The sequence below is a fragment of the Sorex fumeus genome, unplaced genomic scaffold (genome assembly GCF_029834395.1).
Source record: "Sorex fumeus unplaced genomic scaffold, SorFum_2.1 ptg000051l, whole genome shotgun sequence".
NCBI classification, from domain to species: Eukaryota; Metazoa; Chordata; class Mammalia; order Eulipotyphla; family Soricidae; genus Sorex; species Sorex fumeus.
In genome coordinates, this window is record NW_026606108.1 from 38717895 (window position 1) to 38731196 (window position 13302).

Sequence of the window (13302 nt, forward strand, 5' to 3'; positions counted from 1 at the left end):
AATGAGAGGACAGTCTGGCTAGGTGGTTAGTCCAAGTGCCCACATGTGCGGTGGACAGTGTGACTGAAGGTTTGTCCTGACAGCTTTCCCTGAGCCTGGTGCAAAGCTCAGGGTTAGGGAGGGTTTGGGGGAGAGTCATTGCTCCCTGTGGTCCTGATAGGGCAAGATATGGGAGGGAGAAAGGTGTGTGACTGTGGTGACCCCAGCTTCTCAGTTTGGGAGTTTGTTGGGGTTTGCTACTGTCACTGGGACCCCTACCTTCATCCCATCCCCACGCTTTTTTTTTTCTTTTTGGATCACACCCTATACTCAGGGATTACTCCTGGCTCTGCACTCAGGAATTGCTCCTGGAGGTACTGGGGGGACCACATGGGATGCTGGGGATTGGTCAGCCGCATGCAAGGCCAACACCCTACCGGCTGTACTATCTCTTTGGCCCTGTATCCATCCCCACATTTTGTAGAACTGAAACAGAGACCAGGAACCCCAGCATTGGGGTGAACCAGAAAGCCTGGGGCCCAGAAAGAGGTTGTGACAGGTTGAGCGGGAGAGATAGTATAGGAGTTAAGGCATGTGCCTTGCATTCTGCTGATCCCGGTTCAAATCCTGGCACCATATGGGGTTCCCTCTCCCAACCCAGCACTGCCAGGGCGCACTCCTGAGCACAGAGCCAGGAATAGCCACTGATCACTGCTGATCCGAGCCCCCCTCCCCTCAGAAAAAAAGAGGAGGTTCTCATACTTGTGCCCTCCTCCTGTCCTGGGCAGGGTCCCACATCCTCCCAAGGCCGTGGGGCTGCCATCTGAGGTTAATTCTTCCTCCTTCCTCTGGGCTCACGTTCCCACCTCCTCTTCCACTCCTCCCAGAGTGCCACCCCTGCCTTCCTCGAGAATGGACATTGCTGGACATAATGACTTTTCCCAGCATTTCAGCAGCAGCTGCTGCTACCACTGTCTGGGCATAGTGACCAGGGCCTGACACAGGACCCAGGGCCTAATTAGCCATTTTCCTGGAGAGCTAGAAAGAGAGGCCAGTCGCAGGGGACTTGGGACCCAATTCTACGTGCCAGACAGTCTTTCGTCCCTTTCTAAATGACTGTCCCTAGCTGTCTTTCCTTATCTCTTCTTTTTTTCCCTTTTCAGTCTCTCTGTTTCTCTGTCTCTATCTCTGCCTCTTTCCCTCCCTCTTTTCAGCACATACTGGGGATGCTCAAGGTCACTGCTGGTGGTGTTCAGGGGACCATGAAGTGGAAAGGGGTTGAACTCTAGGGATCCAGCCCTTTGAACCCTCTCCCCATCTTCTGCTCTATTTCTTTTAAAAAAATGTTTCTTGGGGCCATAGCTGGTGGTACTCAGAGCTTAGTCCTGGCGAGCTCAGGGGACTATATGGGTGCCGGGGATTGAACCCAGGTTGGTTGCATGCAAGGCACGCACTCTGCCCGCTGTGCTATTGCTCTGCCCCTTCTGCTCTTTTGATTCATATCTCTCTCTCTCTCTCTCTCTCTCTATCTCTATCTCTCTCTCTCTCCCCCCCCCCGTCCTTCTCTCACTCTGTAGTTTCCCATTTTATTCTCGATGATACTGTGGGTATCTGTCTCTGTGATTCTTCCCACCATTTCTGTCTCTGCTGGCCTCTGCCCCTTTCTCTCTCTGTCACTGTCATGCTCTTTCCATTTCCTCTGGGTGTCTGTCTCTAGTCTTGGCCTTTATCCTGTGTGCCCACACCCATGCCACCCTTCTCTCTTGCCCTCCCCTCTCAGCAGCCCTCCTGGATTTCCCCACCTGCAAATGGCTCCTCGGTACAGGCATCTCAGAAGCAGCTGCCAGAAGTGCTGGGAGGGACCCTGGACCGCCCTCGCGAGGATGGACTGCCTGTGCTCACTGCTATTGTCGCCGTCTTTGTCCTGCTGGCGGTCTGCATTGTGGTGGCAGTACACTATGGGCCGCGGCTGCACCACGGCCGGGTCACTCTGTCCATGGAACCTCCAGCCCCAAAGCCGGAGGACGGCATCTACCTCATCCACTGGCGAGTGCTGGACCTCCAGGACCCTCAGGGATCCCCAGTCCTTGGCGCCTGCTATGTGCCCCAGGGCCCTGGGCTCAGCCTTGAGGAGGTCACATATCTGTAGGGAGGAAACTGACTTGACTCAGAACAAGAAATGTGACAGAGAATTGGGGCAAAACTGGGCCTGGACTTTGGCCCTTCAGCAGAGTTCACATGGACTTGGTTGTGGTTGAGAGTTTGCCGGGAAAACCCTGCTGAGGGTGGAAAAAAATAAAAGACGCTGTGGCCCGCTCAGACCTCTGCCTTCTGGCGCCCCTGGCCCTGCTGCTCCCTCCTCCTCCAGACCCCCAGATCCCGAGCCTCTCACCTGTTCCTGTGTCCAGTGCCCACCCTGAATCTCCCCCTTCCTGTGGGGTCATAGTACTTTCAAGATCCTTGCAAAGCCCCGAGCAATTTTATTTTGTTTTTCTTTTTTAGTTTTTGTTTTGGGGACACCCAGTGGTGCTCAGCGCTTACTCCTGGTTCTGTGCTCAAGGATCACTTCTGGAGGGTTAGGGGATATAGATGATGCTGGGGATCGAACCCAAGTCGACCACGTGCTAGGCAAATGCCTTACCTGCTGTACAATCACTCTCTAGCCTAAGCACCTTTTGGGTCTCCGAATTGTCTGTGACAGCAGCCACTAACTGTATCTTGCCTTCCCAGGATAGAAGAGGACTCCTAGGGGGTTACATTACAGGTCATTTTCCGTATGTCTGGGTTTGTGGGAGCCAGTCTAGCCTTTACCCCAGGACATTTCCCAGAACCAGAACCTTCCAGAGGTAGAACAGGAAAGGGAAAGGAGCTCTATGAGTTTCAAGCTCAGTCCCTGGCACTGCCAGTCCTCTCAGCACTGCCAGCATCAAGGCCACACAGCTGGACTGAGTGTCACTGGAGTAAACCCTAATCACTGCTTCAGAGGTCACCTCCAAAACTACCAGTCATCGAGACCAGGGGTGTAGCTCAGTGGTAGAGAGCAGGCTTCGCATATTTGAGGTTCTGGGTTCCATCCCCGGAACCCCTCCAGAATGCCGTCAGTCTCTTGAGTCAGCCAGTCCAGCCAGTTTGTACTCGGATGGGTTCTCTGAGGCACATTTAAAAAGGAGACTAGGTGGTTGGAGTGATAGAACAACAGGGAGGGCATTTGCCTTGCATGTGGCTAACCCGGGTTCAATCCCCGCATCCCATCTTGCCCCCAGGACACCGCCAGGAGTAATTCCTGAGTGCAGAACCAGCAATAAAAAGCAAAAAAAAAGGGGGGGGGGGGAGAAGAAAAAAGGAGAGATAGCACCACGTATAGCACTTGAATTGCACACAGCTGGCCGAGTTCAATCCCCAGCACCTGATCTGGTCCCTTGAGCCTGCAAGGAGTGACCCCTGAGTGCAGAGTCAGGAGTAAACCCTGAGCACTGCTGGGTATGGCACAACTGCCCTCCCCACAAAAAAAGAGGGGTCTAGGGGACAAGGGACCAGTGATGTGGCTCAGTGTAGAGCACATGTCACATGTGTGAGGCCCTGGGTTTGATCTCCAGCACCACAAAAACAATGAGAAATACATAAAGAAGGTGCTGGAGCAGCAGGTAAGGTATTTTTGTCTTGCATACAGTCATCCTGGGTTCGATCCCTGGCACCCCTTATGGTCCCCTGAGCCCACCAGGAGTAATTCCTGAGTGCAGAGCCAGGAGTAACCTCTGAGTAACACTGGGTATGCCCCCCTCAAAAAAAGAAATACATAAAGAGGAGACTAGACAGGGGGATAAGGAAAGCACAGTGAGCATGAGGACCCCAAGATAGGCCTCAGTGGGGAGCCCACAACTCTGCTAGGTGGGAAAGGGCAAGGGGAGGAAGACTGCAGAGAGCCCTCTGGGACCTTGAACCCACAGGAGAGCAACAGGAATAAATGCCCGACCCTCCCCCTCCCCCCCTCCTATTTCTTCTCCCCCAACCCCCTCCTCACCCCCCCCCCCCCGCCACCTGTCCTCCCAAGGTCAGAGGACACATGTCAAAGACTGAGGGAGTCAGCAGCACCAGTGGGGAGGGAGGGAGTTTATGTGGCAGTAGAAGGTACAGGAAGTGCCCACAGTCACAATCTTCATAACAGCCTCCTGATGGAAGTAGAGATAGGGGTGACAAACCCATCTCCCAGAGGTGGTCTCTTCAGAAGGGCCCCATGCAGGCCTGCAGTCACTGAAGAAGCCCCAGTCTGAAATCAGGAAGGGGACCCGGGCCTCAGATGTCGGAGCGCAGCGGACGGGGTTGGTCAGTGTCTTCCAGGTCACTGATGAGCAGTTGGGGCTCTTGGGATAAGGTGGGGGTCCCAGTCACCCCTGAAGTCCCCTCACTGCACACAGGGACCTTCTCCTGCTCCTGCCGCAGGTGCTGCAGAATCTTCTGGGACAAGGAGAAGCTCTCTTCCGCATTATCTGGAAAGGGTTGGGGGCAGGGATGAGGACCTGCCCATTCCCCTGGTGCATCTACCTGGGCAGGTTGCCCATCCCTCCTGCCCCCCAGCCCCTGTGCCCCATGCCCTGCACCCAGTCACTGGGAGTGCGAGTTTCCTGTGCCCTAGAACCAGAGTGATTTTTGAGGTGACAAGAGTCCCACCCTTGTGACAGACAGCAGGTCACACAGCGAGGGGGTGGCACAATCAGCCCAAGCGACAGCCAGCTTCTCCTGCTTTCTCTGGAATCTCTTGGAAGAAGCAAGAACCCCCAGATTCCCCCTCTCCACGTTCCACCCATTGTCAGAGCTCAGGAAGCATCCGCACTTGGAGAAAGGGGGCGGGCTAAGTGTCCTGAAGGCTTGGAAAGTCCAGGGCACAGATGACCTGCCTGCTCTGACCCCAGGAAATCCCAGGGGCTCCCACGCCTCCTGCCCTCAGTCCGCCAGCCTCTACCCTGGTAGATGATGAGGCTGTAGTTGTCCTGACACTCGAGGGCATCATCCAGGATGTCCCCAAGTGTGCGGCAGAAGAGTTTGGCCTGTTCCAGCCGGTCCTCCCTGCTGAAGCCGGCTCGACTATCCTGGGACATGGAGAACAGCGTCTGCAGCGGTGTGGCGTACTCAAGGACACATGTGGCTACCTGGGGAGAGATGAAAACCAGACCCCACCAGGGGTCAGGCACACAGTCTCTGAGCCTGGCTAAGGGGTACCCCTTCCCCAGTCTGCACAGATGGGCCCGAGATGGTGCCACGTGGCTGACCTTCACTACCTTGTTTCAGGGTTAAGCTAACCAGATGCTCATCCTAGTGGTCCTCAGTGGGAAATCAAGTCTGGGCCTGGGCTCAGGGACATCCTAGGGCAGCTTTATGATCCAGGGCCTACTTTCTCACTGACTGTGTCTCCACCTCTGTATTGTGGGGTTCTTAGTACTCCTGGGCCCATAATCAACCAGGTGTCAGTGAAGAGCCTGGAATAACGTCTGCTGTGAACAGTGGTGGGGACTACTGACACAGGTAGAGAGTGTGGAGTGGTAATATTGTCCCCTAAAACAGAGACATCTTGGGGCTGGAGTGATACTCTCAATGAGTAGAGCACTTGCCTTGAATGCAGCCAGCCAGGGTTCAATCTCAGGAACCCTATATGCTCCCCTGAGCCTGTCAGACTCAGGAGCACAGGGCCAGAAGCAAGCCCTGAGCACCTCCGAATGTGGCCCAAAAATAAACAAAAAAATTAGAATAGTGTGTAGCACAGAGTAAGGGCTAAACAAAGAATTCTGGGGATTTAACCAGGTCTCAAGGCCTTGTGGTCACATTCAAAGCAAGTGCCTTCTCTCCAGCCCCTAACTGTTCCTTTTCAGAGAGGAGAGAAGGGAGGAGAGGAGAGTATCACCATCATCCCTCAAATGAAATCTCAGCGGAATTCATGCCTGCTTTAATCAGCTTAACAGTGGCTGAATAAAGAACAGTATATCACAATCACAAATCACAAATCATCCTGTTAATCGTCGATTGCCTCGAGCAGGCCCCAGTAACGTCTCCTTTATCCTAGCCCTGAGATTATATTCAAGGCTCTTTAGGAGAATGAGATCCATCATTGTTACTGGTATTTGGCATGTTGGGTACGACACGGGGAGTTTGCCAGATTCTGTCGTGTAAAGAGGGGCTGGAGCAACAGCACAGTGGGTAGGGCGTTTGCCTTGCATGCAACCGACCTGGGTTCGATTCCCAGCATTTCATATGGTCCTCTGAGCACCGCCAGGAGTAATTCCTGATCAGGTGCAGAGCCAGGAGTAACCCCTGTGCATCGCCAAGTGTGACCCAAAATAGAAAAAAAAAAAGAACAGTATAAAAATAAATAAATAAATAAACCACAAAATTTTGCCCAGCCCTGAGTCAATTGGTCAAACAGACTTAGAGAGAGAAGAGGATTCTTTCAGTGGTGCTGGGGGTCCCCAAGGGCTATGTATTCTCCAACATGTTCAGCCCAGTGATACACCAGGCCATGGTGCCAGCGCTCAGCTGATGTGCTGCTGGGAATCAAACTCAGGGTCTCGCGCACTCCAGTCCTTTGCTCCCAGCCCAAGCCCAGGAGTGAATTCTTTTTTTGTTTGTTTGTTTCTGCTTAGGGGCTACATCTGGTGGGGTGCTCAGGGCTTACTCCAGGTTCTGTGCTTCAGGTCACTCCTGTAGTGCTCAGGGGACCCTAGGTTAGTACTATGGATCAAACCAGGGACACCACAGGCAAGGCCACATTCCAGTGCATTCCCCCCTGTATTATCTCTTCACTCCCACAGTACTTAACTAGGACTCAAAGTTCTGGGGTTCTGGGACTCCCCAGAGAAACCCGCCCCTGCACTCACCCGCACGCCATTCTCCAAAATCTCATAGACGCTATTGGTGTAGACGCGGTGTTTGATACCAGCTCGGTCAGCAGTTTGACTGGGCAACTCATGAAGGAAACGAATATTGGGGTCCACCACACTCAGGTCGTCAGGAATCCCACAATTCAATGGGAAGAGGATGTAGAGCTGATGGCTCGCTGGGCCCCGAAGGAGGTTGTTGTGGAGCTGATTGTACTTTTGGATCCGGGCCCGAAGTCCTGGGGTGCAGAGATCAAGGAGTGACTTCTCCCACTGTCCTGTCTCTCACTCAGCCTGGGACAGAGCTCCTAGCCATGGTTCCTTCAATGTGAGGGTCAAAGGGAATAGAGGGCCCCCTCTATTCAGAAGACCCGCAGGGAACAGGCCTCTGAGACCCTCCCAGCCCTTACCCACTCCCTGCTATGTTTAGGAGTCAGGATACCCCACTCCTTTCACCCTCAGCTCAGGCACCTAGAGGTGACAGTCCCTGCTCCCAGTCTCCACTTCGAGCTAGAGAAGCAGAGAAGAGGAGGTCAGAGAACAGGCGACACTGGGGCTCAGGATAAGATGGCCAAGAGCCTGGGTGCTGGGCAAATCTGGGTCAGGATACTCCCTTCGTTCAGCTGAGAGACTTTGGACAAGTCATTCTCTCTTGGAACTACAATTTTCTTACCTCTAAAACAGAGATGATGATTTTTCCCTTCCTCACAGAGCTAAGAATTAAAAGAGAAAACACAGCCAGAGTGATGGTACGGTAGGCTGAGCGCAGGAGGCCGGCGTTCGATCCCCGGTACCATCTAACTCCCTGGAGCAGCACTGAGGGTGACTCCGTTAGCGCAGAGCCAAGAGTAGCCTCCAGCCACCAAAGGATATGGGCTCCCCAAAACACAAATAATCACAATGAAAACGTCCTGAAGGGCACTCTGCTGACAGTGAATAGCTACTGAAGGGATTCAAGCCAGACCTTGGGCAAGTCACTTAATAGCTCCAAGCTCCGAGTTTCTTCTGTTTACTATGCATTCAGAGCATTAATATCCTTCGCACCTACAAAACCACTATGAGAATTATTTCTGAGACAGGAAAATGCCTTAAAGTCTAGCATGCTCTGGAAACAGGGAGCAGGGGGCAGGGCGGGGTGCGGGGGGGGGGGGCGTCTATCTGCCACCATTAGCCTTGCAGTTTGGAAACAGGCACAGGGTATGGACCACCTGGGAGGATCAGCCGCAGGTACCCGATGTAATAGGACCAGGCCAGCCCGTGGGCCACGTTGAACTTCCTTTCTTCACTGACCTTGGAGATCTCCGCAGGGGACAAGTCCTGTGGACAGCAGCCAAGGAGCTTGGGAGAGGCTTCCAAGAAGGACAACCAGAGCCCCCACCCCACCCTGTGGTCCCTCCAGCCAGCCGCTCCCCTGCTAGGGCTGACCCCCGTTCCAACCTTCCAGCCCTGCTCCCAGTGCCCAGTTCAGAGCAGGTCGCGCCAGCCACAGCCCTCCCTTGGCTGTCCTCCCCACCCCTCCACGTGTCGCACCTGGATTCTTAGGATGATGTGCAGAGCCTGTGAGAGGCCCAGAAAGGCAATTGTCTGCATGAGGGACTTCGGGGACTCAAAGATCCACAAAAAGAAGTACAACAGTGCCAGGACCAAATACCAGTGGAGGCGGTACCTCAGGCAGGCTTTCACGGCATTCCAATAGCTGTCCTGGTATCTGCAGGGGATAGCTCAGCCAGCGAGGCACAGAGAGGGAGACCAAAAAGGCAGGCACGTTGGGAGACACCCTGGGGCACAAGAGACTGCAGGAACTCACCTGGAGTGGAGGTGGCACAGCTCCTCAGCCAGAGAGCAGAAACCTTGAAAGAGCGTCTGGAAAGCCAGGTGGCACAGCAGCTCCTGCAGCGCGTGGATGCAGTAACTCCGGTTATTCCAGTTTTTATAACAGAGCACCATCAGACTGGCCGCCAGCAGTACCACGGCTGCTACCCAGGCCCGGTGCGCTCTGGGCCGCGGGATGGACGGGTGCAGGCTCACGTGAGGCATCTGTGGGTACCAAGTTCACAGCCATGACTCCTTCCCCCTCCAGCTGTTTCAGGGCAGATGCCCTGTCAGGAGCCCCCATCTTCAGCAAACCCCTCCCCTGGAGCAAGCCATACCCAGGGCAGGCAGCACCCATTAAATGCCTCTCCAAAGTGCAGGCAGGTACCTCCACCCACCCGCGCACACACTCCAGCCAGCCCCTGTGAAACCACAAGGAGAGAGAGAGAGAAGGCAGCCTGACTGGAAAGTATGCCAGAGGGGCGCCACGTTGGAAGTCCTTGGGACAGGGCTTCCCTCTCCCGGAACCCCGGGACAACCGGGGTCAGAAAGCAGAAAACCAGACCCGGGGCAATAATACAATGGGTAAGGCATATGCCTTGCATGCAGTTAACCCAGATTTGATGCCTGGCACCCCATATGGTCCCCCAACCCCCACCAGGAGTGATCCGTGAGTGCAGAGGCAGAAGCAAGCTAAAAAAATTAAAAAGCAGAAAACCAGAGTTTAGGGGTTAGGACTGCCACCTACCTCTGAGTCCTTGGGGACCTTGGCCTGGGGGGGGCTCTGGAAGGACACCCTACCTTCTACCCCTACCTTCTACCGCTCAGACTGTGGGAGCTTCCTGAGAGATGCAGGGAGGAAAAACCCAGTGCACGGCTCTGGGGTGCTCCGGCAGCCTGACAACGAGACACTGAAAACAAGTGAAGTTTCCTGCACGGCAGCTCAGCACAAGGGAGGAAGTGTCCCGCCTCCCCACCCCACCCGGGGGTGTAATGGGAGGGCTCTCCTCCAAGGTCCTGGCAAGTCACACCCCAGGGTTGAGGGGGGAGTCTGAGAAGACCCCCATTTCCAATTTCCTTAGCTACCCCCAAACTGAGGAGGTTCAGGGATCCCTTCCTGCTTCCCTGAGGGAAAAACCCTGACCCTCAGCTTCCTCATGAGCCCATCCAATCAGACACAGCCTCCACCCATGAAGGACAGCCCCCCCAACCCACACCGTGCCCCCATTTCCGGCAAGCTAGCCACAGGCATGCCAGCCCGCGCTCTCCTCCGGCCAGCTCCTCTTTCCCTCCATGATGTCACATGGGGAGGAGACAGTGAAGCAATTTCCTGTAACCACAGCATTTTTAGTAAAGGGTTGGAATGAGTAGAAATTCTGTGGAATGGGGCTGGAGCAATAGCACAGCAGGTAGGGCGTTTGCCTTGCACGCGGCCGACCTGAGTTCAATTTTCAGCATCCCATATGGTCCCCTGAGTGCCACCAGGAGTGATTCTTGAGTGCAGAGCCAGGAATAACCCCTGTGCATTGCCGGGTGTGACCCAAAAAGCAAAAAAAAAAAAAAAAAAAAAAAAATTCTGTGGAAGCATGGATTCTGGCAGTCCACAGAATGCAGTCACACCTGTGGTTGTCCAGAGAGAAGCCTGTGGTTGCTGTCAAAAGTCAATCATGTCACTTCCTTGAACTTTTGGAAGCCTCAGCAGTCACATCCACACCCCAAAGCGGCCACCCAAATGAAAAGTTACTCCAGCCTTACTGTCCCCATAAAAATAACCAAATATGGGGCTGGAGCAATAGCACAGCAGGTAGGGTGTTTGCCCTGCACGCGGCTGACCCGGGTTCGATTCCAGAGCATCCCATATGGTCCCCTGAGCACCACCAGGAGTAATTCCTGAGTGAATTACTCAGGAGTGACCCCTGTGCATTGTCAGGTGTGATCCAAAAAGAAAAAAAAATACCAAATGCCCTGAACAAACACCATGACCTCTTACCACCTGTACTGTAAACCATAATGCACAAAAGGAAAAGGAGAAAGAGAGCAAGAAGGAAAGTGCCTTCCACAGAGGGGATCTGGGAGTGGGGTGTGGGGGGACAAGAGTGGGGGATGCAGATGGGGAAATGGGACATTGGTGGTGGGAAATGTACACTAGTGGAGGAATGAGTGCTAGATCACTGTATGACTGAAACCCAATTATAAACAGCTTTGTAATGATCTCTCTCACAGATATTTAATTAAAAATTTTTTTAATTAAAAAACAAAGTAATGTGGAGTTCATGCCCCATTCAATCCGCTTAATCAATGGCTGAGTAAACAGCAATACTCCTACATTTTAAAAAAAAGTCAGTCATGTATTAGTAATAAACACATAATAATAGAAATAAACCAGGGTGAGAAATGCTTGCCACGCCCAGATATACCAAGGGTTGTAAATAGAGTATTTTCTTTCAGCCACTCAGCCTGTGTCAGGTAGGCACATGGCAGCTCCCCACATGGCAGCTGAGTAAGCACAGGCTCAGTGGGGTGAAGGAACCAACTCCACCCGAGGCCTGGCGTGAGGGAGAATAAGTCTCAAGGCAGGAGTGTGGCTCTTTCCCCTTCTGGGAAAGGGCCAGCACCCAGTTGCATGCTTAAGCTTTTCTGAGCTTAAGGGGCTGACACCCTACTTTCTGGCAAGCTGATTGGCTGATGGGACTTGAGGAGGGGGCAGGCCCTCACCAGCAGGTCCTGAATGGAGGGCCACTAGAAGTAAGTCCTGAAAATGAAATAGGGGCTGGAGTGATAGAACAGTGGGTGGGGTGCTTGCCTTGAACACAGCCAACTGAGTGCGTGTGTTTCATCCCTGAGCACTGCCAGGAACTATCACTGAGCATAGAACCAGAATAAGCCCTGAGGACAGCCAGGTACACCCTGCCCCCACCAAAAAAATTTGAACAAACAAACAAAAAAGTAAGATAGGACCAAGGAGATAGCTCAAAGGACTGGTGTCCACCTCCCCCCAGCACCCCAGGAACTGACAATGAATTGTTGGACCAGATTAACTGAGTACAAGGAGTAGTCTGGGATAGTCCCCTGGTCTTTCTTAGCATTGCTTGAGATGCAACCCTAAAGAAAAAAAAAGTTAAAATTAATAAATGTCTGGGGTTGGATAGCACAGGGGTAAGAATTTGCACATAGCTAACCCTGTTCCATCCCTGGCACCACACATGGTCCCCTGCACATCACCAGGAGCAATCCCTAAGCACAGAGCCAGGAGTAAGCTCTGAGCTGCCAAGTGTGATCCCAAAACCAAATAAATGAAGTCTGATTTCAGGGGTTGGTAGGACAGTACTTTCCTGAAGCCTCTAGGGGTGAAGCTTTCTTAGTCCCCTCCATCTTCTGGGAGCCCCGGGCACATCTAGGTCTGCAGCTGCAGCTCCTGAGTCTCTGCCCTGCCATCAGAGAATTTGTGTTGGTGTCGCCACTCTGCACTAGCCCGTCCCTCTTTTTCTAAGGACATCAGTCCTATTTGATCAGGACCCATTCCAATGACTTCATCTTGACTGTTACACAGCACTCCGTGTTAAACTTCAACATCTTTTCAACAGGGGCCAGTGACAGTGCAACTCTCAATGTCTCAATGGTGAAAGAGAGGGACCGGGGAGATGATGGCAGGCCCAGAGCACATGCTTTGCATGCAGAAGCTTGATTCCTGGCACTGCATGGTCCCCTGAGAATTACTGGAAGCAATAGCACTTCAAGTAGTACTGGAAAGAGAGAGAGAGAGGGAGAGAGAGAGAAAGAATGTGATGGGATAAAGAAAAAGGTTATGGGGGTGAGAAGGAAAGAAAGAGAGAGCCTGGAGAGTGAAAGAAACCTGAGGGTCCGCAGCCATATCCTCGGGGCCTGGTAAGACACAGACCTGGACTCAACCTCACACTCAGCTCCCTGGACCCATGGGCAGGAACCTAAGAACCTCATCATACAGCGGGAATGGAAAGATGGAGGTCAGGGGAATATAGTCAATCACTTTAAATCTCAACCAGGGAACAGGTAGCCAATGAGAATAGACAAATGGATGGCAGGGGGCAGGCTGGTATATGGCAGCAGATAAAAGGAAGCTCCCCAGACACACTCTGTTTCTGACAGTCTCTCCAGACCTGCTCAGCAGCAGACGCAGGATCAGGTAGGGCTGTGCGCCCAGACAGATGGCTAAGCACAGGCTGGCCATGTAGGCCTAGACAGGACAGACTACAGGCAGGGCCCAGGTGCCCAGGAAAGCCCAGGTTCAGGCAGGGCCTAGATACCCAGGGAAGCACAGGTTCAGGCAGGGCCTGGACGCCCAGGGAGTAACGAGGTGCTGAGCACAGGAGTCTCACCCACACACAGTTGGCTGTGATCAGAGACTAGGAAAGCCGGGACAGGATGAGAGGAACTGTTGGGAGTACATTTAGGAGGCCCAGCGACAGGTACAGAGCACAGAGATCTTGCCCACACACATGTGGCCATGGTGGAAATAGTATAGATAGTCACGCAGGTACCTGGTCATTGTCCATGGGAAGCGAGTAGGCAGCACCAGACAAGACAGGGAGGTTGATCACAAGACAGGGCAATGTCAGGGTCAGGATCAGGGACGTTCTACACAGGTATAGGAGAGGCCTACATGGAC

General features: G+C 53.3%; 1 protein-coding gene across 1 annotated transcript; it reads right to left on the minus strand.

Annotated features, from left to right (window-relative positions):
• Positions 1 to 4091: 4091 nt before the first annotated feature.
• On the minus strand, positions 4092 to 9716 carry STING1 (stimulator of interferon response cGAMP interactor 1). The gene is made up of 7 exons (XM_056124578.1): positions 9406 to 9716; positions 8653 to 8882; positions 8376 to 8553; positions 8054 to 8162; positions 6846 to 7084; positions 4940 to 5126; positions 4092 to 4466 (listed from the first exon to the last, which is right to left on the minus strand). Exons 2-7 carry the CDS (start codon positions 8880 to 8882, stop codon positions 4273 to 4275), a joined length of 1137 nt encoding a protein of 378 aa, XP_055980553.1. The 5' UTR covers positions 9406 to 9716; the 3' UTR covers positions 4092 to 4272.
• Between the last annotated feature and the right edge of the window lie 3586 nt (positions 9717 to 13302).